At 36.7% G+C, this 24,824-nt stretch overlaps 1 protein-coding gene across 8 annotated transcripts in view; it reads right to left on the bottom strand.

The window, feature by feature from the left end:
• OSBPL9 (oxysterol binding protein like 9) overlaps positions 1–24,824 on the bottom strand; it is a 190,957-nt gene that overhangs the window by 45,308 nt on the left and 120,825 nt on the right. For 3 of the 8 annotated variants that reach the window (XM_015070892.3, XM_015070901.3, XM_015070918.3), the window contains 3 exons: positions 7,564–7,632; positions 2,042–2,137; positions 1,016–1,063 (listed from right to left, as the gene is read on the bottom strand). In XM_015070892.3, coding sequence (XP_014926378.2) covers positions 1,016–1,063; positions 2,042–2,137; positions 7,564–7,632 — 213 coding nt within the window. Of the gene's footprint in view, positions 1–1,015; positions 1,064–2,041; positions 2,138–7,563; positions 7,633–17,712; positions 18,018–24,824 lie in introns of those variants that run through there. The other 5 variants (XM_015070916.3, XM_015070908.3, XM_027059212.2 and 2 more) reach the window with 3 other exon arrangements.

The following is a 24,824-nucleotide window of genomic DNA, read 5'->3' as shown; positions in this document are numbered from 1 at the left end:
TCAGAAGCACAAAGAGATATCATTATTTTCTACTCATCATTTAAAGAATTTTACTAAAATGTACTCATAACTCTGAGTACAAGCAAGTTGGAAAGGGAGTACTTTTGGTTATACTTTTTAAAACTTATATCAAACATTAAATAAAACATTCAGATATTTTACGGATTATGGATTACAGGATTAAAAAGAAAATGATTACATCTGCAAATAAAATTCATGTGATTCAATTCAACATTTGTAAGAATACAAAACATTTTTATTTGTTTTATTAAAAAACGTCTCTTTTCTATAGACTGATTCACTATATGATTTTAAAACACGTGTTTCAGAACTACCTTAAACTTTGCCAAGCTGTTTAAAAATGACATGGGACTAAATTCCAAAACTAAGAATGGAAAGGGAGCTAAACATGAGTTACAGATACTATTATCAAGTGTAAAAGAGCCAAATGCAAAGCTACAGTCAAAAGAAACACACACAAAAATAAATGATACTGCATTAGGAAATCTAATCAAAGAAGAAAAAATGTTAACTGGAAGAAAGCAATATTCAAAATACAAAGTAATTGTCAGAAATTCACAGAGGGCAGTAGGGGAAATATAATTAAAGCAACACTTGTTTTGTTTCCTCAACTGTGGCTTCTTGTTTATTCTGCAAATTCTTGCCAGTTTACTATATGAAGTGACCACAAATCAATTTAATAAAATAAACTTTCTACCTTCAACATTTAAAAACCTCTAAACAAAGAACTTACTCCTAGGAAGGTGGTACTTAACAAAATGGGCATCATATTAAAAATTTTGTACATTACCCTCTCATTTAATTATGAAACCATAACAGAAATTCCCCAGAACCCCCTGCCCCCTCTGCCCCGCCCTGGTCTGTACAGCAGTACTACCATAAACAGTAAACAGTACTATTATAGTAGCCAAAACACTGAGGTCCTTCTGTTATTTCTCTAAAAGGCTCTTGGTTTTAAAATGGTTTAAGGCAAAATAATGATTATAGAACTTACCTTTCTCTGTTCATCATCTTTGCAGTTTTGAAGTTTGTCATCAAAAAGCTACAGGATTAAAAAGAGAACGATTATAGTATCAAGCCACTTTACTATATTGTATACGTGTACTAAACGTAAAACAGCAAACCTTAGTTCTTGAACACTTTTCTTCCAGGGATGATCTACATGTATTTTTAAGGTAACGTACATTTTTCCAAAGGACTGTATCAAATCCAGTTCTACTGAATTATTTTAAACGGTCAAGTTCAATTACTCTGGTAGAATTACAAGCAAAAGAAAACATTCTGAACTTAAAATATCAACTGAAACCTAAGCTTTTTCTGCTCTGTGATCCAAGTTTATTAACACTTCTTTTTCTTCCCAGGACTTTTGCTTTTAATTAATTTTAACGTTTATTTATTATTGAGAGACAGAAAGAGACTGAACATGAGCATGGGAGGGGCAGAGAGAGGGGGAGATACAGAATCTGAAGCAGGTTCCAGGCTCTGAGCTGTCAGCACAGAGACCGACACAGGGCTTGAACTCACAAACCAAGAGATCATGACCTGAGCTGAAGTTGGACATTTTACCAACTGAACCACCCAGAAGCCCCTGCTTGTAATTAATTTTAAAGTAGGAATTGAAAAAGACAATTTCAGTAATAATAAATGAAGTAATCATCTCTCTCAACCCCCAATCCCCAAAATGGAAAAACCAAGGCTTTTGAAATTGAACGACTTTAAAATTTACCAGTTTCAAAGAACTTTAAAACAGAATATGAATCTAATCTTATCATGCTTTCTTCTAATTATGTCTAGATATTTATTTTTTAATGGCCAAAAAAGTGCATTATACAATTTATCAATATAAATCAGAGATAAAGATCTATGAGTAAGTCACCCAGATCTTTTAATAAGTCAGCTTTAAAAACTGCTGATGAACCATCTAGGGGTTCAAATTAACATCAAATAACTTTACATTCAGAATGAAGCTCAGTAACATTTACTACTTTATACCAATCCAGTATATAAACTAATGCCATACCTTTAATTGTTCTATCAAGATTTGTAGGTAAGCATCAGCCTCTGTAAGTTTCTTATCAAAGTCTTGGACACTAGGAACAAATCCTGAATCCAAACCCTAGAGAAAAAGAAAATTTGTAATAAATCTAACAGTACCCATGCAATGTTTAACAGTACAGAAGATAGATACTTCATCCTTCATACATGACATTTCAATTTTTGAAGTAAAAATAGTACTTTTACATAAATAATAGGCATATTTAAACTATCTAAATTCTCCAAGAATAGTGGTACATCAATCTCCCTCATGAACTTCTAGCCCTGTTCCCTTATCAAACATGTGCTGCTGCTTAAATTAGGATTCACCCTGTTCTTCAGAATCATTTTATTCTCTCCCAAAATGGTTCCCAGTGATATCCAGAGCAACAGTAATTTAGATAAATAACCTCGATTACCACCTTGATTACCTCCTACTTTACCCCCACTTTGATTCCTCCAGTCCCTTATCTTAACTTCATATTCTATTTAGTTCTCTCATTCCCTAACCCACCCCATTAGCACTGATGCATTCTCCTCCTTCCTTATTAAAAAAGAAAAATGAACCTCAAAATTCTCACCTCTTCTAAGAATAGGGCCCTCTCTAAGTGAAAATGACAATACTTCTGTCTTAATCAAGTTCCCTACTCACTTTCACCCTTGGCATGAACACTACACTCTGGACACGGTGTAAATGTTTATTTATTTAAAGGGTCCACTCATTTCTCAGTTTAAGGGTCCAGCATTTGCATGTCCCACTTTTTGTACACTAAAAATTTTAAACTTCAAGAGCATGGGATTCCTATGTTTTAACTTTACTCAAAAGTAATCATCTCCGACTGAAAAACACATCAATCCTAGGTGTAAAGACAAAAAGTGGGGTGCCTGGCTGGCTCAGTCAGTGGAGCGTGCAACTCTCGATCTCTGGGTTTTGAGTTTCAGCCCCATGTTGGATACAGAGATTACTTAAAAATAAAATCTTTTAAAAAATAAAAGACAAAGTTGGAGACTGAACAAGACTACCAGCCTGCCATACTTGCATGCCCAAATGTCATGCAGTTAAAAAGGGTCACAAACCACTAATGTCACAATCCCAACCCAACCACAGAATTCAGCACTGAATGGGTAAAATATACCAGTTAAATATACCATACTTGATTTTCACTTATTGGCCAAAACATGCTGATCATTTTCACATTCCCAATTTAGTAAATTGAGGCCAGGGTTCATTGTGTATTATACCAACTCCTCATCTCTTCACAATACTTTATTATTACTAAAGCACTTTTACAACCATTATCTCAAACACCAGACTGAGACTGTATAGTATGGAAAACAACAATGGGTTGGCAAGCCTGGTTTCTAATTGCAGCTCAGCCACTAACAGGTCTCTCTAAGCTGTTTTCCTAACTGCCAAATATAGGCATTCTCCTCATACTATTATTGATACCACAGCTAGTACTTAAGACAATTACTAATACAATCAATTACTACTATTAGCATTTATTGTTGCTCTTGCTTCAAATTCTGAATCAGAACAGTAAAAAAAAAAACGAAAACAAAAACTTAAGTCATATTAGACCATGGGAAAATCAACTTAGCTTGTAACCCATTTTCTTTTTCAAATTCAAAGGCAATACAACTGCCTGTTTTTTTTAAATATATACATGTAAAGAAACTGCTTGAATGAGTATTAAAATATCCCTTCCCAATGAAATGTCATGCATAAAAACAAAATTTAAGAAAAATCATAATAAACATCGTGTATAATAAAACTGTGGTTTAAACATTTTCATTTTAAAAGATAATCCAAAAAACTTCCTATTAAAAACATTTACTATATAGAGCATGATAATAAAAGATGTGGAAAAGGAAGGATAGATCCATTACATTTCAGACATACTACAGTACTGCATTATGAAAGAAGTAATTTCTTTGTATGTTACTGTACCACAGAAAAATTAGAACTGCTTGGCTTAGTTTTTGTTTCACACAGCAATAGAACATAACCGCCATTAACGTAACTATAAGATCCAGTTAAAAATCAGTAAAATACATTATGCTTGCTAAATATTGGAAAGGTTAATGGCGTAGTCATAAATAAAAGGTAAAGCATCTAAACAATTAGAAAATGTAACTTTTAAGAATTTTCCCTCTTTTGAATCCAAAATGTAATTAACATATTATTTTGAACAAATCTGATTAAAAATCCTCCTGTAAATAGAAATAAACTGGATTTCAATTACTGAGATCTAAAACCCACCTAAATTAATTCTTAAAAAACAATCTTTTGATGTTGCTATAATCATAGAACCTCAACCTGGCTCTCTTCTTAGACCTGCCTCTAGATAGTCCTCCACAACATTCCTTTAACCTCAGAATAAACTCCACACGTCATAACATCCAAGTCAAAGATCTACTCACCAATCTATTTTTATGTAATGTATAATAGGAGGTTTATAACAAGAGTTATTAGCGTAAAAGCCCAGCACTAGCCTAAACTTCCTTGCACAGTAATCCATACATCTCTAATGTACTTAAACAGAAAATGTATAGTTGCCCAATCTGCAATCAATAAAACAACATGCACACATTTATCAACATGGACAACTGATAGTAATTAAACTGCTTCCTCACATTAGAAGAAAATACCAAGTTGTTACTATGTATTGTGACTTACAGTAAGTACACAGAAACAAAGCCATCTCTAAAACCTCCCACCTGAAGTTACTTTTACAATGTCTTTGAAAGTCTTCTAGGGGCGCCTGGGTGGCTCAGTCGGTTGAGCATCCGACTTCGGCTCAGGTCATGATCTCACAGTTCGTGGGTTTGAGCCCTGCATCAGGCTCTGTGCTGACCGCTTGCTCAGAGCCTGGAGCCTGCTTCAGATTCTGTGTCTCCTACTCTCTCTGCCCCTCCCCCGTTCACACTTTGTCTCACTCTGTTGCTCAAAAATAAATGTAAAAAAATAAGTAAATAAATAAGTCTTCTAGTCTTTAAATATCTCAACAGACAAGGAACTCGTTACCTCCTAACATATACTATTTCATAAAAATTCCCTTTAAGTCATAACTATTCCTCTTTCTATTCAACATTTACAATAAGACCCTACACTTATTCATGTCCTTTTTAATGGAATTTTGTTTTAAAACAAATTATCAGAATATATAGCCCTTTACACCATGTTGAGAATGGTCTTTCTTCAAAAGAACTAAGAACAAACAGAGCAGATCCTTTAAGACAGCGTGTGACTTCATATTTCTTACAGGGGCATCTTATAGTAACTCTTGAGAACAAGCTGGCTGGGTCAAGCAGATGTACCACTCATTCAATACTATACCCTCAGGATAGTTCAGCCTTGAATAAATGTGTGTGGCACTGACTGCAGCATCTGGCAGCTACTGATGCCTTGACAAGGGTCTACTCCACTCCCCCTCCTCCCTAAGATTCCTCTTGCCTTTCTGTTGTCTTCATCCTCCCCTTTGTCTACCCCCTCACTTCCTTCTTCAGGTCTTTCTTTTCTTCCCTTTTGTCCTTTAGCAGTGACCAAAGTGGTTTTGTTGCACTTTTGGCAGTCAGGACCAAAGAGGTTGCTGCTCCCTAATTTACTATATTGATGAGCCATAGTTCTCATTTGATGACTTCTGTGTGAATTCATTTAAAGTTTCAATTTTTTTTTAACATTTATTCATTTTTGAGAGATGGAGAGAGACAAAACGTTAGTGGGGGAGGGGCAGAGAAAGAGGGAAACAATCTGAAGCAGGCTGCAGGCTCTAAGCTGTCAGCACAGAGCTCGATGCAAGGTTCGAACTCAGGAACTGTGAGGTCATGACCTGAGCCGAAGTCAGAGCCAACCGACTGAGCCACCCAGGTGAACCTAAAGTTTAAATTAAACACAACTATTACAGAGAAGTAAAGGCAAATGATCTGTGATGTAAAAGAAATTAAATTGGAACAAAAGAAACGAAACCTGTAAGTTACATACATCCATAAAATTAGAAATCAACGTAAAAGGGGGAAAAAAAGCCCCTTTATGTGGCAAATATACTAAAAACAAAACAGTCTCTAGTTTTCAAGAATACTTTGCTAATAGGGGCATCTGGGTGGCTCAGTTGGTTAAGTGCCCAACTCTTGGTTTTGGCGCAGGGCATGATCTCACAGTTTGGGGTTTCGAGCACTGCATCAGGCTCTGCGCTGGCAGTGTGGAGTCTGGTTGGGATTCTTTCTCTCTCCCTCTCTGCCCTTTCCCTATTCTCTTTCTCAAAATGAATGAATAAACATTTTAAAAACAAAAATCACAACAACAAAAAAGAATCCTTTGCTAATAAAGGAAGCTATAAAATCAAGACTTTATAGCTGTATAAAGAAGAGTAACACATGATTCAACACCAGCCAAGATCTATATATTCAGTTTAAAATATATAAAGAGAGAAACATTTGGCCCAATTTCAAAAATAATATCTAGACTGCCAGAAGAACATCAGACTGCCTCAGAGCTGTATGTAAGTACTTCCTACTATCTTCCTAATACTTCTATTGAATAGCATCACTTCTCTTCTCAGAAAGCACTTCAAAGCTAACAAATGTCAGCAAAATTAAATGAATCCCTATTAATGGCTTCAGTTGGGGCCATTAAACACTATTTATACACACACATAACCAAATGCTTCACCTCCGTTAAAAAAAAAAAGTATTGCAAGGACGTCCTTAAAACTGAAGTACATATGAACGGTAACTGCTTTGTAGAGGTACTCTTTTAGTAAAATAGTACAGGAGGCAATTTTTGAAGCAGGCAGTTAAGAGCTTTTAAAGTAATTCCTGGTGACAGAGGAAGAGTAATGAACAGTGGAGGTAAAGGTGGTAAAAGGTGGTTAAAGGTCTTGTTGAGGTCAGAATCAGGAAATAAGAAAGTCATGAGTAATCTGAGGAACAGAGGAGATTAACACAGAACAGGAAGGGCTATGGCTGAATAAATAACACTGTGAAATTAACAAATGAGTAATTATTTTCATATCAAATCTTATTTTACAGCAAAAACATAAAGGACTAAGTACTCTATACTCTGCTTTCTCTTATATAGGAATAGTATATAATAAAAATATGTTGCAAAAAGAGAAAAGGAAAATATATTAGAGAAATCAGACCATGTAAATCTCACAGAAAACTTCAGAATAACAAGAAAACAGAATAAGTTATCAACAGTAGAATTGTAAAGGGGAGTAGCAGCTTAAAAATTTAACAAAGGAAAAACACCAAAGAAAACAAGCCTAATGAAAAAAAAAAAACACAACATGAATCCAGACAAAAGTAGATGATTTTTTAAAAATTAGCAAAATACACATCCGATAATTAAAATAATGAAAACTTTGCAGAAATGTCGTTTTGATAAAATATGAGAGTATTTGGAAAGTTTAAGTTCACAATTAGCAATTTGAGATGACATGCATCACAGATAGGCTTTCATCCAATGAAAGAAGTATAGAGCATACTTACAATTCAATCACTTACAATTATTTTTGAAAATTCAAGAACTGGAGAGATACCAGAAGACTGGAAAAAAGCAAGTGTGGTACTGATCTTCCATAAAAGTAAGGAAAAGAGAGAATAGAAAGTTACTTTACCATGCTGTGAGTCTGACATCAATAATTAAGTAAAGGAATAATAAGAGAAAAACCTGTAACTGAATATTCAGAGGAAAAGTAGGTACGTGAGCAGCAAGTGGCAAATTAAAAAAAAAAAAAAAAAGAATATTTTATGCCAAACTTAATGGCTTTTCTGTTCCTTAGAAATTTATTAGCAAATTAAGTTTTTTGAGAAATGACACCATTTTGTCTCCTTATCAAATGATTTAAAAGTTGGCTTAATGATGAAAATAGTATACTAAAGAAACCAGAAATATTAATCAGATTATGATTTTATGTCAAGTATACTACTCTGTGATTTTCTTGGATTGCTGAAAACCTGAAAACATTTATAATCCCTATTGTCTCTGTGGTTTATTCACCTCACCTAAAGGAATTTCTGAGGGAAGAATTTCTATTTTTAATCCTAAAGACTACTCCACTATCAATTCATTTGGAGTGAAGATTATCAATTCAAAACTGTCAGCAAAACTGAGCCTACTACTAAATACTTTCCTCCACTGTAACTTCACGCTATTTTCCATTTAAGTCAATGTTCTGATAACCTAAGGCTCCAAAGCAAGTTCTCTTTTATCAACATGGTAGCTATAGTTAACTTACCAGCACTGCTAGGTACCCCAAGAATATCCTATAAGGTTTTTTTCTGTAGTTCTAACACCATGGATTCACCATGGATGTACTATATTAAAATCTTTTCACAGTATTAGGTCCTCTGGTAGATACTTTATAAGTTTTCTCATTTGATTATCACAAGACAGTAAGGTAGACAGACATTAACCCTATTTTTATAAGTATTTATCCAAGTCATGAGGCAGGAGTTTTCTTTAATTGGGATTTCAACCCAGTCCTTTGACTTTAACCCGTTAAACTTTTCTCTTAAATCACAATAATGTCTGAAAAGAATTCATGGCATAAGAGCACTAAAATGTAATAGAAAAACTGCCTGAAGGAGCTTGAGGGAGCTAAAATGGGCACAAGCTTTAAGGTCAGACTGATCTAGTTTTAAATCCTGAATCTGCAACTTCCTAACCAATTACCTGTATGATCTGGCCAAGCTACTTTCCCCACTGCCATTTTCTCATCTAGAGATGGGCATAATAACAAACCATTCAAAGTTGTTGGATAAATGAAATGAAAGAGTATCTGTAAAGTAACACAGCAGTAAGTTTTCTACTTCCTCTTCATAATCTGGAATCATAAATAACCAGGATTCATTACCTCCAGGGCCTAACTAGTGCCTAACATAAAGAGGGCACTCAATGAATGTTTGATAAAAACAAAACTGATTAATAACCAGATAATACCATAAAACATATGCAATTTTAATAGAGACCCATAATCAAAAAAGGATATAAGCCTAAGTGAAATTGTATTTAATGTTCCTTTAAAAAAGGAAAACAATAAGTTGATAAATCCTGAAGATAATAGTAATAAAGATATGAGCAATACACAAAACAAGTCATAAAATACAGTTATAGAAAATAGATCAGAAAAAAAATTCCATATGAGATTTTCAGGAAAGTATTGGGTATTAAGCCTGAATCATAAAAGGTAAATTGTACTGAATTATTATTGTGGTCACAAAGAGTCAAACAACATAGAGAAAGCCTTTTTCACCATAAAATAAACTGATTTTTGAAAGCACATCAGCTCTTTAAAAAAGGAATCACTTTTAAGTTTAAAAAAATGGCTTATGCATAGTATTAAGTTTCTGTTTAAAAAATATATATACCACAAAGCAAACGTGAATTGCTCATACAGTTGGGAAAGAGAACTCCTTTGTCAAACAGGAATTATGTACAGACATCGGTGTCAAAATTCATGAACTTGAATCATAACTCTTAGCACAACTGCTTATTCTTCATGATCTCTTCATCTAATGCTGACCCTATATGTAACCTAAGAACTTATAGAAGGAAACACTAATATTGACTACATAAAATGACTTGGTTACAACTGCACAAAAGAGGTTTGGGATTTGTACCATTTTCCTCTGTTTTTAAATCATTGATAGCTTGTTTTTCCAAGAGTTCTCTCAATTTATTCAATAAAGTCATATAAAAAGTCCTGTCAAAACTAAATACAACAGGGGCGCCTGGGGGGCGCCTGGGTGGTGAAGTCGGTTAAGCGTCCGCCTTCAGCCAGGTCACGATCTCACGGTCCATGAGTTCGAGCCCCGCGTCAGGCTCTGGGCTGATGGCTCGGAGCCTGGAGCCTGTTTCCAATTCTGTGTCTCCCTCTCTCTCTGCCCCTACCCCGTTCATGCTCTGTCTCTCTCTGTCCCAAAAAATAAAAATAAAAACGTTGAAAAAAAAAATTAAAAAAAAAAAAAAAACTAAATACAACAAATAAAAACCTGAAGTTTATGAATAGGATGACCACATATCCTAGTTCGTCTGGGGTAATCAATGTTTATGCCTGTTGTCTCAGAAAAAAATTATTAGCAGCCTCCTTCAATCTCAAAAGTGTTCCAGTCTGGACAATAAATTGTATGGGCTCCTTCTCTATAAAGAATGTAGCTAGCATCCTGGAAAGTGTGTGAGATTGCCTCCGAGTTGTCAGAATGCAGCAAATTACTTAAAACATTGTTTTAAATGAAAAACGAGGTTAAAGGCTCTCAATGTAGAAAGCCAATTACAGAAGTAAGGCTTTAACATAACTCAAGGTAATTAATATTAACTGGGTGCTTACCTTATGCTAGCTAAATGGAGACGTAAATAATATAAAAGCTACATTTTTTAAAAGTTATCTTATTTATACACATATTCCCCTCTGAAATAAAATGCAAGTAACAAAACACATGAAATACATCATGTATTATTACCGGGGATGGGGATTGAGGAAAGGGGGTATATGAGACAGGGACTGGTATAGTTTTTAGTTTATACATTCACTTGTCTCTGATTTTTAAAAATAAGTATATATTTTAATTCAAAAACATGTAAAAATATTTGGAAACTGCAGGTTTATAAATATTTTTCAAAAGTTTTATTACTGTTTTAGCTTGCAAAATTATTCTCTTACAATTATCTATAAATGCGTAAAATGTCTTGAGAGTAAATTTGACAATACAGCTGCTCAGGTACACCTTTCCAAGCAAAATGTAGCATAACAGATTTATAACATCATTTACAGATCAAAAGCACAAACTAGCAAAAAAAAAAGGGGGGGGGACACTAAAAAATTAGCAATCAACACTATGTTGAAATAAATGCCAAGAAGAAAAACAGCCAGTAAAACAAAGCAGAATACCTATTTTTTTCTATATCCTTCCTGCCAATAACATAATAACTCAACATTCAAGAAAGCAAACTCCTGAAAGACAAAAACACCCACTACATTACTCCCTCTAACAAAGCCCTGTTTGACCATGTGATGGTGGCAATCAGCCAAAGCTTTTCTTTTCACACAGTAGCTGTCAGGCTATTGGCCATCTCTTTCTTACAAGTCACAGGTTAACTCATTCCAAGATTTATATAAGCTCTGAGTGACTAACTAGTATGGGATGGAAAAAATACATTCTTCCTTTCCCCAACCTCAGACTACTACCTAGCATGCAGCTTAACAGCATTCTGGAAAGCAAAAAAGTCTCACTATTGTTAAGGGCCCACAGAAATGAAAGTTTTAGGTAAATACTGGATATTTGCTCTAAGCATAACTAACAGAAACTCATATTCAAACACATGAATCCTTAACCTGGGTATTTTAGTAGGTCAATTTTTGAAATAACTGCAGAATTCTCACAGAATAGTTGTTGAAATTTTGATTATGAAATGTTTTCAAAAACAAAACTTGATATATTCCTATAACAAACCCAGATCTCTCTGTACGGCAAAACATAACACACTGAAAATGAAACAATATCTAACAGGAGCTAAATGATGAACTAGTCAGACCAACAGACAAGTACTAAAAGGCTTAAATCTCACATAAACCAACCAAACAAAAATAGAAGAACAACACTGAAAAAGAATAAATACTGTAATTGGTTTAGCATATATCCCTTAAAAATCATATATGCCAAAGCAGTTTTTGTATATCTCATTTTAGCTGCCAGTGAACATTAAACAGAACAGGTTCAGTTTTTGCTAAAGCTGTTAAAAGTGTCATAGAAAATTACCCTAATTTAGTTTAATTGTGGTCACAAATCTATCAAGATGGTCTAAAACATAACTAGAATATATCAGGACAGGACTCAGTGTTGTTCTCAACTGTATCCAAGGCCAGTGCTTGGTTTGTAGAGGTGCTCAATAAAAATGTTGCAAATGAAGGAATTCTGAAATGTCCCTACCTATTAGCATTTAAACATAAAAAGTAATCAAAGAAATTATAAATCAGTGTATCATGAAAAAAGCATAAATAACTTGTTTACTCTAAAGGATTTATTATTTTACAAGAATGGAAGCTGGCTTTTTTATGGCTAGGTAAAACTTCTTAAATAAAAAAAAGAAGTAACAGATAAGACACTGTATTGTACAGGCAGTACAAAAAACAAGACCAGGCAGGGGCACCTGGGTGGCTCAGCTGATTGAGCGTCCAATTCTTGGTGTCGGCTCAGGTCACGATCTCATGGTTTGGTCCGTGTGATCAAACCCCGTTGTCGGGCTCTCGAATGGCAGCGCAGAGCTGCTTGGGATTCTCTACCTCTCTCTCTGCCCCACCCCAATTCATGAACCCACATGCTCTCTCAAAATAAATAAACTAAAAACAAAAACAAACAAACAAAAAACAAGACCAGGCAATGACAACTGACTTACCCCTCTAAAACCTCATTCTTCTCATGCCAAATCTTCTCACGAGCAGTTTTACACATACAGGTATCCCCTGATCTTTCAAAAGTCCACCTTACCACTTTGCTTTCACAAAAGACCTTCATCAGTACTTATTTCCACTAACCAAAAGATATTTGAAGAGGGTATCTGCTTTTATGAAAAAAGGCACAAAGCAAAAACAGCACTCAACATTTGTTTTGCAGCAAGCTGTTAGAGGCAGCAAATACCACAATCAGGAATGGCACCACCAAGCTCCTTCTCTGGGAACTACACTAAGCATCTCAGCCATTATGCTGCCACAGCTTGAACTGTATCTGTGAGCATTTGTGCTTTATCTAAATTTCTTGAGCATTCATTAGCAAGACGACCTAAAGTGTCAGAAAAGTCTGAGAGGTTATTTTTAGGGTCTGAGATCCTTCAGAAATCTTTCCACTTAAATTTATGGTAATTGCTTCTTCACTTTACACCATTTTGACTTAGGAAAGATTTCATAAGAACACTCTAATTTCAAAAAGCTGAGGAAACTTATACCGTTCTAGGGTTGGAATTCAGTGTTACAATAATGATTTATTCATTGGGTATCTTTTTTGACTATGGCACTGTGCTAGATGCCAAGATGAATCAGATGTAGACCGTGCCCTAAGAGTTTCAAATCTGTAAGAGAAGATAAACATCTGTCTACAAATAATTGATTCAAACGTGGTAAAATAAGTGTTATGAGAAAAGTGCTAAGAGATCAGAGGGGAAAGTTGAGAGGATAAGAAAGGTTTCACAGAGGTAGCACTGTGAAGTACAAGATTTGGACTGACATGTGAGGGGGAAAGTATTATAGCAGTGGCCAGAGGCAGGAAACATCATAATGAAACGGAGTATTTGAACTTCTCTTCAATGATGGGGCTATAGAAATGAGAGCAGGGTTAAGTAAACTAACAAGGGATGCTGGACCCAGGAATGAGGAACAGCAGGAAGCCTTCACCACCTCAAGCCTAAAGGAACAAGGAAGGAAACATTACCTAGGATGAACTGGAGGAGGAGCTAACCAAAGGACGCTCTAACATAGTGCATAGCCACTGCCAGAAATGCATCAAAACAGAGTAGCAAGAGGAATAAAGACCGCAAGAGCGCTCTCTTTTCCTCCTTCCATCGTCTGTCACTACCTCCCATTCCCACTAGCTAACCCCAACCAGAATCCAAAGGAAAAAGAGCCTCAGGTGACACAGGCTGTAAAGGTCAGCCTTCCTGAGCAAAGAGCAGAGAAGGGCAAAGAATCAATCTGCAGGAAAATGGAAAATAACCAGAAAAGGCATCCTTAGACTCAGGGGCTAGTATAAGCATAGAGAGGCTGTAAAGAGAAGGAGGCCAAATGAGGGACAATATGCTCTGGAAGGAGAACATGTTTTTCAGATTCGGATGCTGAATCTGAAAAGAAATCAAAATTAGTGGCTTAACTGGAAAAATTACTAGGGTTTGGGGAGGTAGGAGAGCAAAGGATGGAGAACAGCAGCAGGTTAGCACTCTGGTTCTCTCTATAGTCAAAAGAGCAAGAATCATAGGACTCTAGGCCTAGTTAATCTAGTCTCTAACTGTGACCTTGGGCTAGTCCTTTGGCTTCTCTGAAACTGTTTTTTCCACTATAAAAATAGGTAGAGGTTGTGTTAAAACATTAAGATCCCTTCCAACTCTAGGAGCCTGTAAAGCCAGTATCTCCAGGTAAACAAGCATGTTCATCAAGTGAGTAAATAACCTTTCTGCACTGGAAAAACCTGGAGTCCACTTATTTACTTTTATAAAAAATTAATTTCGTTTAAATAAAGACAATAAGAACTTGTAGGTTCCAACTGCAGCCAAGTCCTGCACAATACAACAAAGAATGTTAAAATACAAGCAGACTATCATTTAGTATAACCATGAAACTGAGTGAGAAAGACCAATGTAACCAGATTTTAAAACATGCTTTGGAATGCAGAGAATGCAAAGAAACAATGGAGTAAGCAGAATACTTGACTGAAGTGGCACATTTTGGAAAAAACAAAATGAGGTGATAAAATATAGCGAAGAAGTAAAGTTCTTAAAGGTGTCTTCAGAAATAAATGAACTCCAATGTAAAGTCTTTGTCTCTCTCTCTCTCTCGCTCTCTCACACACACACCTGGGAACAATTTCTTCACGACACAGATATTCAATGAATATGCTAATGTGCCAGGTACTATCATGGTCTCCAAAGGACATCTTTAAGGACAATACAGAAAACAGCAAATATAATTAATCATTACCTAATCTTCTAGAATGAGCTCAAATTTCACCCCTTCCAAGCAACATCCTCTGACTTCCTACGATACTAACTACCATAGAACTAATTAGTGCTGGTACTGTAATCAGTATTCTTCAAAATACATCAGAGATCATACAGACTGGGGGGCAGAGGGAGTTTGCCTAGGAATCTGCTCACCATTTATAACACTGTTTCTAAATATTCTCTCCAATCCTGTCTCTCAGAAGTGGCAGCAACTAGGGAGCTTGGTGACTCAGGAAATATTTCTACCTCACAGGGGATAAAGCTAAGTTTGAGTTTGCACACTTAGGACATCGTTAAGTAATATATTTTGACCATTTAACAAGCATTCATTGAGCACCTACTATGTGCCAAGCACTGGACTACAGACAAAGGCCCTGGGGATACAAAGATGAGTAAAGACCTTTGACCTCTGGAGGTCAGGGTGTAATGCAAGAATCAGACATGTGAACAAAAAATCTACAATACAACCCAATGAAGGTTCAAATACAGAGATATTAACAAAGTGCTATAGTGGCACACAGACAAAGGACAAGAGTAACTCTAACTGGCTCTGTCTGAAGGAAGACCTCAGAGAAAAAGTAAGATGTGAGCTGTAAGTGAAAGGAAGAACTGGAGGTTTATCACTTGCTAGAATTCTAAGCAATTATAATTCTAAGCAAGAGGGAAAGGCTGTTTAAGGGCAAAGAGCTGAGAGGCTAAGTCATGTTCTAAATAATTAACAGTTCACAGTGCTGGAGTGGATAACTTGGGTAGAGCACCTGCAGCTAGCTAAGTTGAGACTAAAGAGAGATAAATTAGGACCAGGCTGTGAAGGGCCTTGGACCTGACAGACAGCTGACTTTGGCAAAATGGATTCAAAACAGATTTTTAAGCACTGATGACTGAGTCTAATCTGATTAGGGATAAATAATGTGAGGAGAGGGAAGACTAGTTAGAAGGTTTTGCAAAAGTCTAGGTAAGAGATGATGAAAGCCTAAATTAAAGCATTATCATGTGGGAAAACAAGGACAAATCCAAGAGATATTACTAACGCAAATTTAACAGGATCTGGTGACTGGACATGAATAAGGGAGATGGAAAACAGCTTTAAATGACTAATTACCTATGTATGGTGGAACTTCAATTAATTAAAATATTTAGGGAGAGGGCAGGGCGCCTCAGTGCCTCAGTCAGTTAAGCATCTGGTTAAGCTCAGGTCATGATCTCACCGTTAATGAGTTGGAGCCCCACATCATGCTCTCTGCTATCAGCACAGAGCTGATCCTCTTCAGATCCTGTCACACTCCCCACACCATCACCCCCACACCCTCTGTGCTCTTTCAAAATAAATAAACTTTAAGATATAAATAAGTAACATATTTAGGGAGACTTACTTGGCTTAATTATATATTCACGCTAAGAACTATTCTTTCAAACATAACCTTTGTTTAAATCTTTATTGAAAAACCTTGAATATAATAGGCTAACTACATTAAAACTGTCTTTTTCTATAGAATCCACATAAACATCAGTTATCATTCCATACTACAAAGTCTAGGCACTGATAGAACTCAACATATCGCAGGGGTATACCCTAGAATTTGCTTTCAGAATAAAAGCCTGGTATTATCTTCCTCAAGCAACAGACTGCACACCATGCAACAGCCTGATTTTCCAATCAGCAGAATATGGCTGGATCATGATGCTCCTTCCTGGTTGAATCAAACTTAAACTCCCTGATATGATCTTCATATCATCTGGGGATGGCTGAGTGATTAGATTATTACTGAATACAATCTTTTTGCATTAAAAAAAAATCCACCTAGAACTTTAGAAATATCAAAATGGATGTGACCAAGAGCCTTTGCAGCTTAGTATTTATTGAGAGGCACTTCAAGCATAATGCCATCTCTGTCAAAACCAAACTCAGGACACTTGGAAACAGATCTGGCTTGTCTGTGATATTCCTTATTTCTCATTTAAGCTCTCAGACTAAAAGTCCGAGTTTTGGTGGTTTATATTTTCCCTGAGTTAGGGAAGGTAATATTTTATTTGTCTCTTGCTAAGCTGCACAAAAAATGAAAGCTAAAAAAATTTTTTTAAGAAGATGAAAGATGTTGATCCTAATCCTTAAAGGGTTTTATCACTTAATTCAACACAGGCAATGTTCTGAGAAATGATTCACAAACAGTGTTTGAAATTTTCCAATTTAAATATCACTACAAAAGCTCTTAAAACTGCAACTACATGCCTAAACTTCTCCACTGAAAAGTAGGAGAAATAATTACTTGTTTTTTAATTCCCTGAACACAGCTAAAAGTAAACAATTTAACGGACAAGCAAAACCAAATGTTACTTCAAAGTAGCAAAAAGTTTTCTGGCTCAATACAGCTCTTTCATAACAAAAATACTTGTGAAGTACGGTATGAATGCTGAAAAAATTGCATGATTCAAACATGCTTTTTACCCTATTCATTATATTCAACTTTGCATTACTGAGTTGTGCTAAGAACCTAAACCTTTACCTCCAGTTTTTCTGAGAACCCCATATTACTCCAAGGTTTTTAATTTTTTGTACAAGCTACCAATAAGAATAAAAACACCCCCCCCCCCACTCACAAATAATAGCACCTATAATTATCACACACAAAAAATACTAGGCCAGGCTAAAAGAACAACAGGGCCAAAAATAAAATGTTTGGCCTGCAAGTGGAGATTCTATTAATGGGCAACTGGTCAAAATTAAGCTTTCACACTACGAGAAAGCTTAACTTTTGTGTTTATATCTTGAGAGAGCTTTCGAAAAGGAAAGTGAGTTCCACAGAAATGAGAAAAAGGGGAAGAGATACCCTCCAGTCTGGTTTGGTGGCGAATGACCCCTAGCCTCACCCTCCAACCCATCTCAGCCGAAGAAGTGAGGAGAGCTCCCCGAGAAGAGAGGGCCTCGGTGGCCACGTCGTCCTACTCACCCCAGAGGGCAGCGGAAAGGAGGCGGGGAGAGAGCGACATTCGCACCCACGGCCCGGCCCGGCCAGGCAGCAGGGACCCCGGGGACTCAGGGGTGGGGGCCGGCCCCTTTCCCAGACCCTCTGGGTCTACTCACTCCGCAAGTGGCCAGCAAGAAAGCCATTCGCCAAGGCCCCCGCCCTCTGTGCCTCCAGAGGAGGGAACTAGGTGCCGCTTCCAAGCACCCCTTTTCTCTCCCCCAGTCCGTATCCCCCAGAATGCAGTGAAGTCTCTCCACTCAGGTTCCGCCAGTCCCCCGGGACACCCCTTTAACCGCCCCCCATTCTTGCCCCGCCCCCCGCCCGGGCCTAAGGGCCGCACCGATTGGCTGGCCCTGGCGGCTCCTGGCAAAGAAACCCCTGGCGATTGGCCATAGGTCACCTGCTGTAAAAGAGGTGAGCGGCTGATGATTGGCCGTTAGGCCAATTTTGGGTGGAGAGGCGAGAGGGAGACGTCTACTCACGGGAGGGACGGGCAGCTGCGGTGGGCACCGTAGAGCCTGCCCCCCCTGCCTTTCTGCCCAGACCCAACCCCTGCTGCTTCCTCACGGAGCCCGGGGCCCCCCTCGGGGGCTGTGAGCTGGGAACCCAAGCCTGCTGCAGGACCTATGTTTCGAGACGTGCAGCTGCTGCCAGCTGAGCCCACGCACTCCTTAGGAAAGGGAGGTCACTGCTCAAGGGAGCTGGGCTTGGCTTGAGAACTTCAGCCCCAGGAATTCCCATAACGTGGCGACTGGAGAAGAATTTACCGACGAAAAACTGCTCCACCTACACCCACCGACTTCTAGTTTACTATCTAAAAATCTGGCAGCTGTGGAACCAAGTTTCATCTTGCTGCTTTTGCTTACTTCCGCAGAGTTGTTTGTGTCGCGTGCGGGGGGGTTGGGGGGAAGGAGTTGAGGGGAGGAAAAGATACTTCATCAGTAAACAAAAGCGTGGGTGCCTGTTTTATTAATACAGGAAACATCGTAGGCCTGCTGTTATGCCACAGCTCCATAAGGAATGTAGGTGGTTTGTGAAGATGCTTCAAGAAACTAAATGGCATAACTTCACATTAGATCAAAAGTTCGAATTTAGAGGGCCTTAACAGATAGTTATCCAAAATGCAGGGAATCACAGACATAAATGATTAACTTACTGCTCCGGAGGACAATCTCCTTTTCTTTCCCTTACTATTTTTCTTTCTGGTTATTTGTATATCTGCAACTACTAAATTCCTAAGCACCTTAATTTTTCTAGCTCGGTTGCTATCCCCTACAACTAGCATAGTGTGCCCTGCACAGAAGGCTCAATAAATGCTTGCTGCACTCAATGTTAAAGATACGTACAGTTTAATGTAAAGTTTTTTTTCCCAAAATGCCCAATACCAAACACAATCTCTTTTTCCCCAAACCCATGCTTCAAAACCCTGGTCTTCCAGTACTCCATGTCAGTAAACGATAACCACTACCATCCACTCTAATATGCAAACCATAAACTGGACAGTCCACGTTGCCTCTCTCATTCCACCTTCAATCCATCAAGTTCCATCATTTTTACCTCCCCAATACATTCTCAATTATGCCCACCTCTCCCCATTACCACCACTCGGTTATAGGTCTGGGCCTTTTGCAATAAACTTCCTGAATCTACCCTAGCTCCTCCAATTCAGTCTTAACACTATAGCCACAGTAGTTGGTTTTCAAAGCCAATTTAATTACCCCCTCCTCACCCCCTACCACAACCAATTAAAGAACTTCAACTGCTTTCCAATGTGCTTAGGATACAATTCAGTCTGTAACAATGGCTTACAAAGTTTAGCTCTACTTACACCCTTAGTCCATTTTACACCTTCCACTCCTTCATTTTTTGCATTTCACATAATGACCTTTTTCAAGTTTCTTCAATTTGCCATGGACTTTCCAAGCTCATAGCCTTGGAGCCGGCTGTTACTTCTTTTACACTTATCCATTTGACACAAATCTTCAATTTACTGCTATTCATCATCTTATCCTCCCCACCTATGTGAATTCCTATTATGTTCTCATGGCCCCTATAACTCTCCTTTACAAAACTTATCACAGCTATAATTTTACATGTATTTGAGTTACTCTTTTTAATTACATAAAATACTCTTTTTAATTACATAAAATACTCTTTAATTACATAAAATGAGATAATTTACATAAAATAAAACATCTATTTTAGATGTACAGTTCAACATATTTTGATAAATGTATACATACATGTAATCACCACAGTTAAGACACAGAATATTTCTATCACCCCAGGATTTCCCTTAAGCCCCTCAAGCAGTCAATCCCACCAACCACTGCTCTATTTGCATTATTCTTTCATTAATGTTCATGTTCACCACTAGACTGTAAGCTTAATTAGGCAAGGATCTATCTGATTTGGTTCAACATTATATCCTCAATATTTAGCCATATGCCTGGCACATATTAAATGCTTAATAATGGGTTTTCTATGTTAATAGATTATGAAAATAAACATCAATTGTATGATAAATATCAAAACATAAGCAGTGATGTAGAAAAATACATGAATTTTGCCAGATGGACAAGGTCAATGTCTAGCAACTTTTACTAACACCCTTTAACATTTTCCTTTAATATCTGCCTTTCTAGCAGTTTTGTGCTTGAGCAGCCCAAAGTATGTAATTCAATATTGGCTGATCCAACAGTTCTCCAGGGGAAAAAAGCCTCCATCTCTAATTCTATGTACTGTACTGTTTAACCCCATAAGAGACATAATACTTATTTATATCTTTCTTGCTTACCAGGTCCATCATGTGCTTATGTCTTATCTCCCCAACTAGACAGAAAGACCCATGGTGTCATCAGTGACTTCATATTTAACAGTGTCTATCAAAGTGTCACACTTTTTTAAAAAGTGTTCTCCAAATCTACCACCACCACCACCACCATCATCATCATCATCATCATCATCGGTCATCATCATCATCATCGGTCAGTCATTTCAAAATATAATGCACTATCATTTTTGACAATATAGGGTAAATAGTAAAGTTCTAGTAAGATTTTAGTGGACCTGATTATTATTAGTTTTTTTTTATTAATAAGCTGAAGTATTAAGATTAGGGGTAACGGCAATAGAATATATGAGTTATGATGGTCTCTTAAGACAATTGAATTTTCTTCTACTCTGTGTGTGTGTGTGTGTGTGTGTGTGTGTGTGTGTATAAAACTCTACATTCTAGTTACACATTTAAAGAGGCCACAGCTACAATCCAAAGTCTACCCGTTCATCTAGTTTCATGCTAGAGATAACTATTTGTTACATATAGTTCTCACTTTCCTAATCCTAGCATAAAGTTAATGTGCATGAAAGATGTACTATTTAAGATGAAAAATAATTATGTGATACAGGGCAACTTGACCCATTTTATCTCAAGAAACTAGAGGACTCATAGCAAATTTGGCAACTCAAATTGTTTTTTAAAACATCTACAAATTGGGGCACCTGGGTGGCTCAGTCAGTTAAGCATCCAACTTCAGCTCAGGTCATGATCTCACGGTTCGTTGGTTCGAGCCCCGCGCCGGGCTCTGTGCTGACAGCTCAGAGCCTGGACCCTGCTTTGTATTCTGTGTCTCCCTCTCTCTCTGCTCCTCCCCCACTCACGCTCTGTCTCTCTCTCTCTCTCAAAAATAAACATTAAAAAAAGGTTTTAAAAAATCTACAAATTATTTCAGAAGAAAGTTAAGGGACCAATGCCTTAAACCCATATATAGCAATGGACTTCCAATGTATGCATAAAAAAAAAGTCTTCAATACTTATCTTTGAACTACATAACTAAGGCTATTATGTGATTAAATTAGTACTTCTGTTTTTGTTCAAGATAAAGAAGAATACAATAGGATGAATAAGGAGTACAAAAAACAACCTGAGAAAAATAAAAACACAAAGATTCAGGGTGAGGGGGTCTTTCAAATGGCAAGAGGTCAAGCAAAAAATAGGCCAATTTTACCTACAGCTATTAAGATGAAAAGAAAATTTTAACCATACAGAATTCATCCACTACTTTCAAAAATATTCTGCTAGAGGGCTCAATTATGTTTATGTATATATTACATTTATATTCATAGTATATGAATATATACCTATGAATTTGCTTTGCAACTCAGGCCAAATGACTGGAACAGGTAACATTAAGAGACAACTCTTGGAAGAAGGACATGCAGCTCCACTATTTAACCAGTATCCAAAAGTCTCAAATTTCCACATAGAAACTTTGGTCATATGGAATCGAAACACCACTTGCCATATGGTAGAAGCAGTCTGTACTATCCCGTGACCACGGTGACCATGCTCCAAAAGTTTATTTTATTTGCAATTCTCAGTGCATTATCAAACAGAAGAATTATTTGGTTCAAGGTTAGGAATAAACACCCTTTATAAACCACACAATGGCTATGACAGTGTACTGCCTTGTTCACCAATATATCTTTAGTATCTTCTTAACACAGGGACTGACATGTATTAGGTACTTAATAAATATCTGTTAAATGAATGAAATGCCAGGTATTATACTATGAAAATAGCAGTACAAACAACTAAAAAGCCTGAAAATGGCTAGTAAAGCAAGCAGAACAGAGAAAGCAGAGACAGAAGGCTGTTGTTTTACTGTATGAGCCCTTTAGTACTATTTAATTTTAAAAGCTTATATTAGGTACTAGTGCCCCAATTTTTACACATAAAATTCTGCAACTTGTAGATTTCATTAAAAAGACATGAGTTGCTGGGGTGCCTGGGTGGCTCAGTCGGTTGAGCGTCCAACTTTGGCTCAGGTCATGATCTCATGGTATGTGAATTCGAGCCCCACGTCAGGCTCTGTGCTGACAGTGGGGAGCCTGGAGCCTGCTTCATTCGGACTCTGTGTCTCCCTCTCTTTCTGCCCCTCCCCAACTCATGTTCACTCGCGCTCTCTCTCTCAAAAAAAAAAAAAAAAAAAAAAAAAAGACACATGAGTTGCCAAATTTGGTTAGAAGTACAAAGCTCCTTGCTACAAAATGGATGAGATGGCTTTGTATTGTGTAATTACTCTTCATTTTAAATGCTCCTGCTTTTATGCCCTCCAACTTTATGTAAAATTAGGAAGTTAACAAACTGTGTGTTTATCTCTAAAGAAAGGGTGTGGGAAACACTACTACTTTTATTTTATATACTTCTACATATTTAAAAAAATTTTTAGAAGCATGACTTACTTATGTCATTTTATTTTAATTTCAATTAAAATTGAAATTCTCATTTTTAATGAGAAATTCAATCCTCATTATTTTTATTTTCTACTTTATACTAGACTGAACTCTGTAAAGTCAAAGACAACACGGCACTTATTCACGATTATATCCTCTATAACTAGTACAGTGCATGGAATACATTAACTGTGTGGTATTTACCAAATGCATAACTTTTTTGTATTCTCCATATGTTCTGAAGTGAGCATGCACTATTTTTTTTTAATTTTTAAACCTTACTTTTATACAGAGAAGGCAGGAAAATATATAATAAATTCTAAAAGATTTCCATAAAAACACAGTTATGATAAATTTCTGGCAGTTAAAGGAATGACCTTCAGCAGCTATAAGACTGAATCATCTGTTCTTTTAATTTAAAAAATTTTTTTGAGAGAAAGCGCACACAAACACTAGTGCACGCAGGGGAGGCACAGAAGGAAAGGGAGGGAGAGAATACCAAGCAGGCTCCACACTGGGATTCAGGGCTCAATCTCACCACTGTGAGATCATGACCTGAGCTGAAATCAAGAGTCAATGCTTAACCGACTGAGCTACCCAGGCACCCCTGGACCATCTGTTTTTGTTTCCTAAGAGTTTAAGATAGATGGGCCATTGCTTGGACAATAGAACTGAAGAAAATTATGAATCCTAGAATCCTAAATGCCAATTTGGGAGCCAGAGATTATCTACCCTCAATAATTGCAATGACTATGGAAACAGCCCTTAGGGAAATTTTTCTTTGTTATAGGAAACCCAAGTAACTGGCTACTTCTCCATACCACTTCACCTATGGAAAAGGTGGACACATATATATTGCAATCATTTTCTTTGGGAAACAAAGAGTTTCAAGGGAGAAAAACAAAACACATCTATTTTTCTCCATGATACAAAAATAAAATCTAAGGTAACAGGAGAAACACTACAATGCTGGTAAACAGATACTTATATACTGAGAAATTGAAACATATGTTCAAAAAAACTAATCTTCAGTGAAGTAGCTTAACACCTAAGAATAGTACTCAAAAGATTTCTATTAATTGTAGCTACCCAGTAAGACACATGAGACATTACAGAAAAGAGGGTAGAATTAAGGTATCCTAATACTAAAGATTAGTTTCTCAGCTACTATCCCAAATTATACCTTAAATACAAAATTTGGCAGGTATGTAATTGACCGAAGTATCTAATTTTGAAAAAAGCCTTCATAATGGCTCTATAATGGTTCTGTTATTTTTCAGCTTCAATAATGATTTGCAATCTGAATTCTATCACATTTTCTTTATGTATAATTAGGTTTTACCCACAGATTCAATGGCATTTCTGGTGAGGTTTCTACTAGCCCTCTCTATTCCCCTCAGCCATATTCTTACACAAGGTATCATGTCCTTTCTAGGGGCTTGAGATCAAAGCCAATGGATAATGAATGAACAGTAAAGGGTAAAAATTATAAAATTACAAGACAGTAGCAATGAAATTCCAATTTGATAACCACCCAAGATACAGTCTACAATGGCCTACATAAACCTATATAGACAAGGACAATTATAGCCCAATTTCTCGGACCAAACAACAATCACAGAAGCCATTTAGTATGAAAAAATTTTAAATATCAACTAATTTATAGCATAAATGTAAAAAAATATAAAAGTCTATACTACTCAATTAAACATCTACATGAAGGTTTTTAAACTGGAATCTAAAAAAGTATCTACCACAATCTTCTATGTTTTCATTTTTTCTATAACCTATATAGCCACAAACTGAATCATCTCAGTAACAACCTTAAATCCAAGTGGTACCAACTTATTTCATTGTTC

Source organism: Acinonyx jubatus, chromosome C1, assembly GCF_027475565.1.
Source record: "Acinonyx jubatus isolate Ajub_Pintada_27869175 chromosome C1, VMU_Ajub_asm_v1.0, whole genome shotgun sequence".
Taxonomy (NCBI): Eukaryota; Metazoa; Chordata; class Mammalia; order Carnivora; family Felidae; genus Acinonyx; species Acinonyx jubatus.
This window is presented reverse-complemented; position numbering and strand designations above follow the sequence as displayed.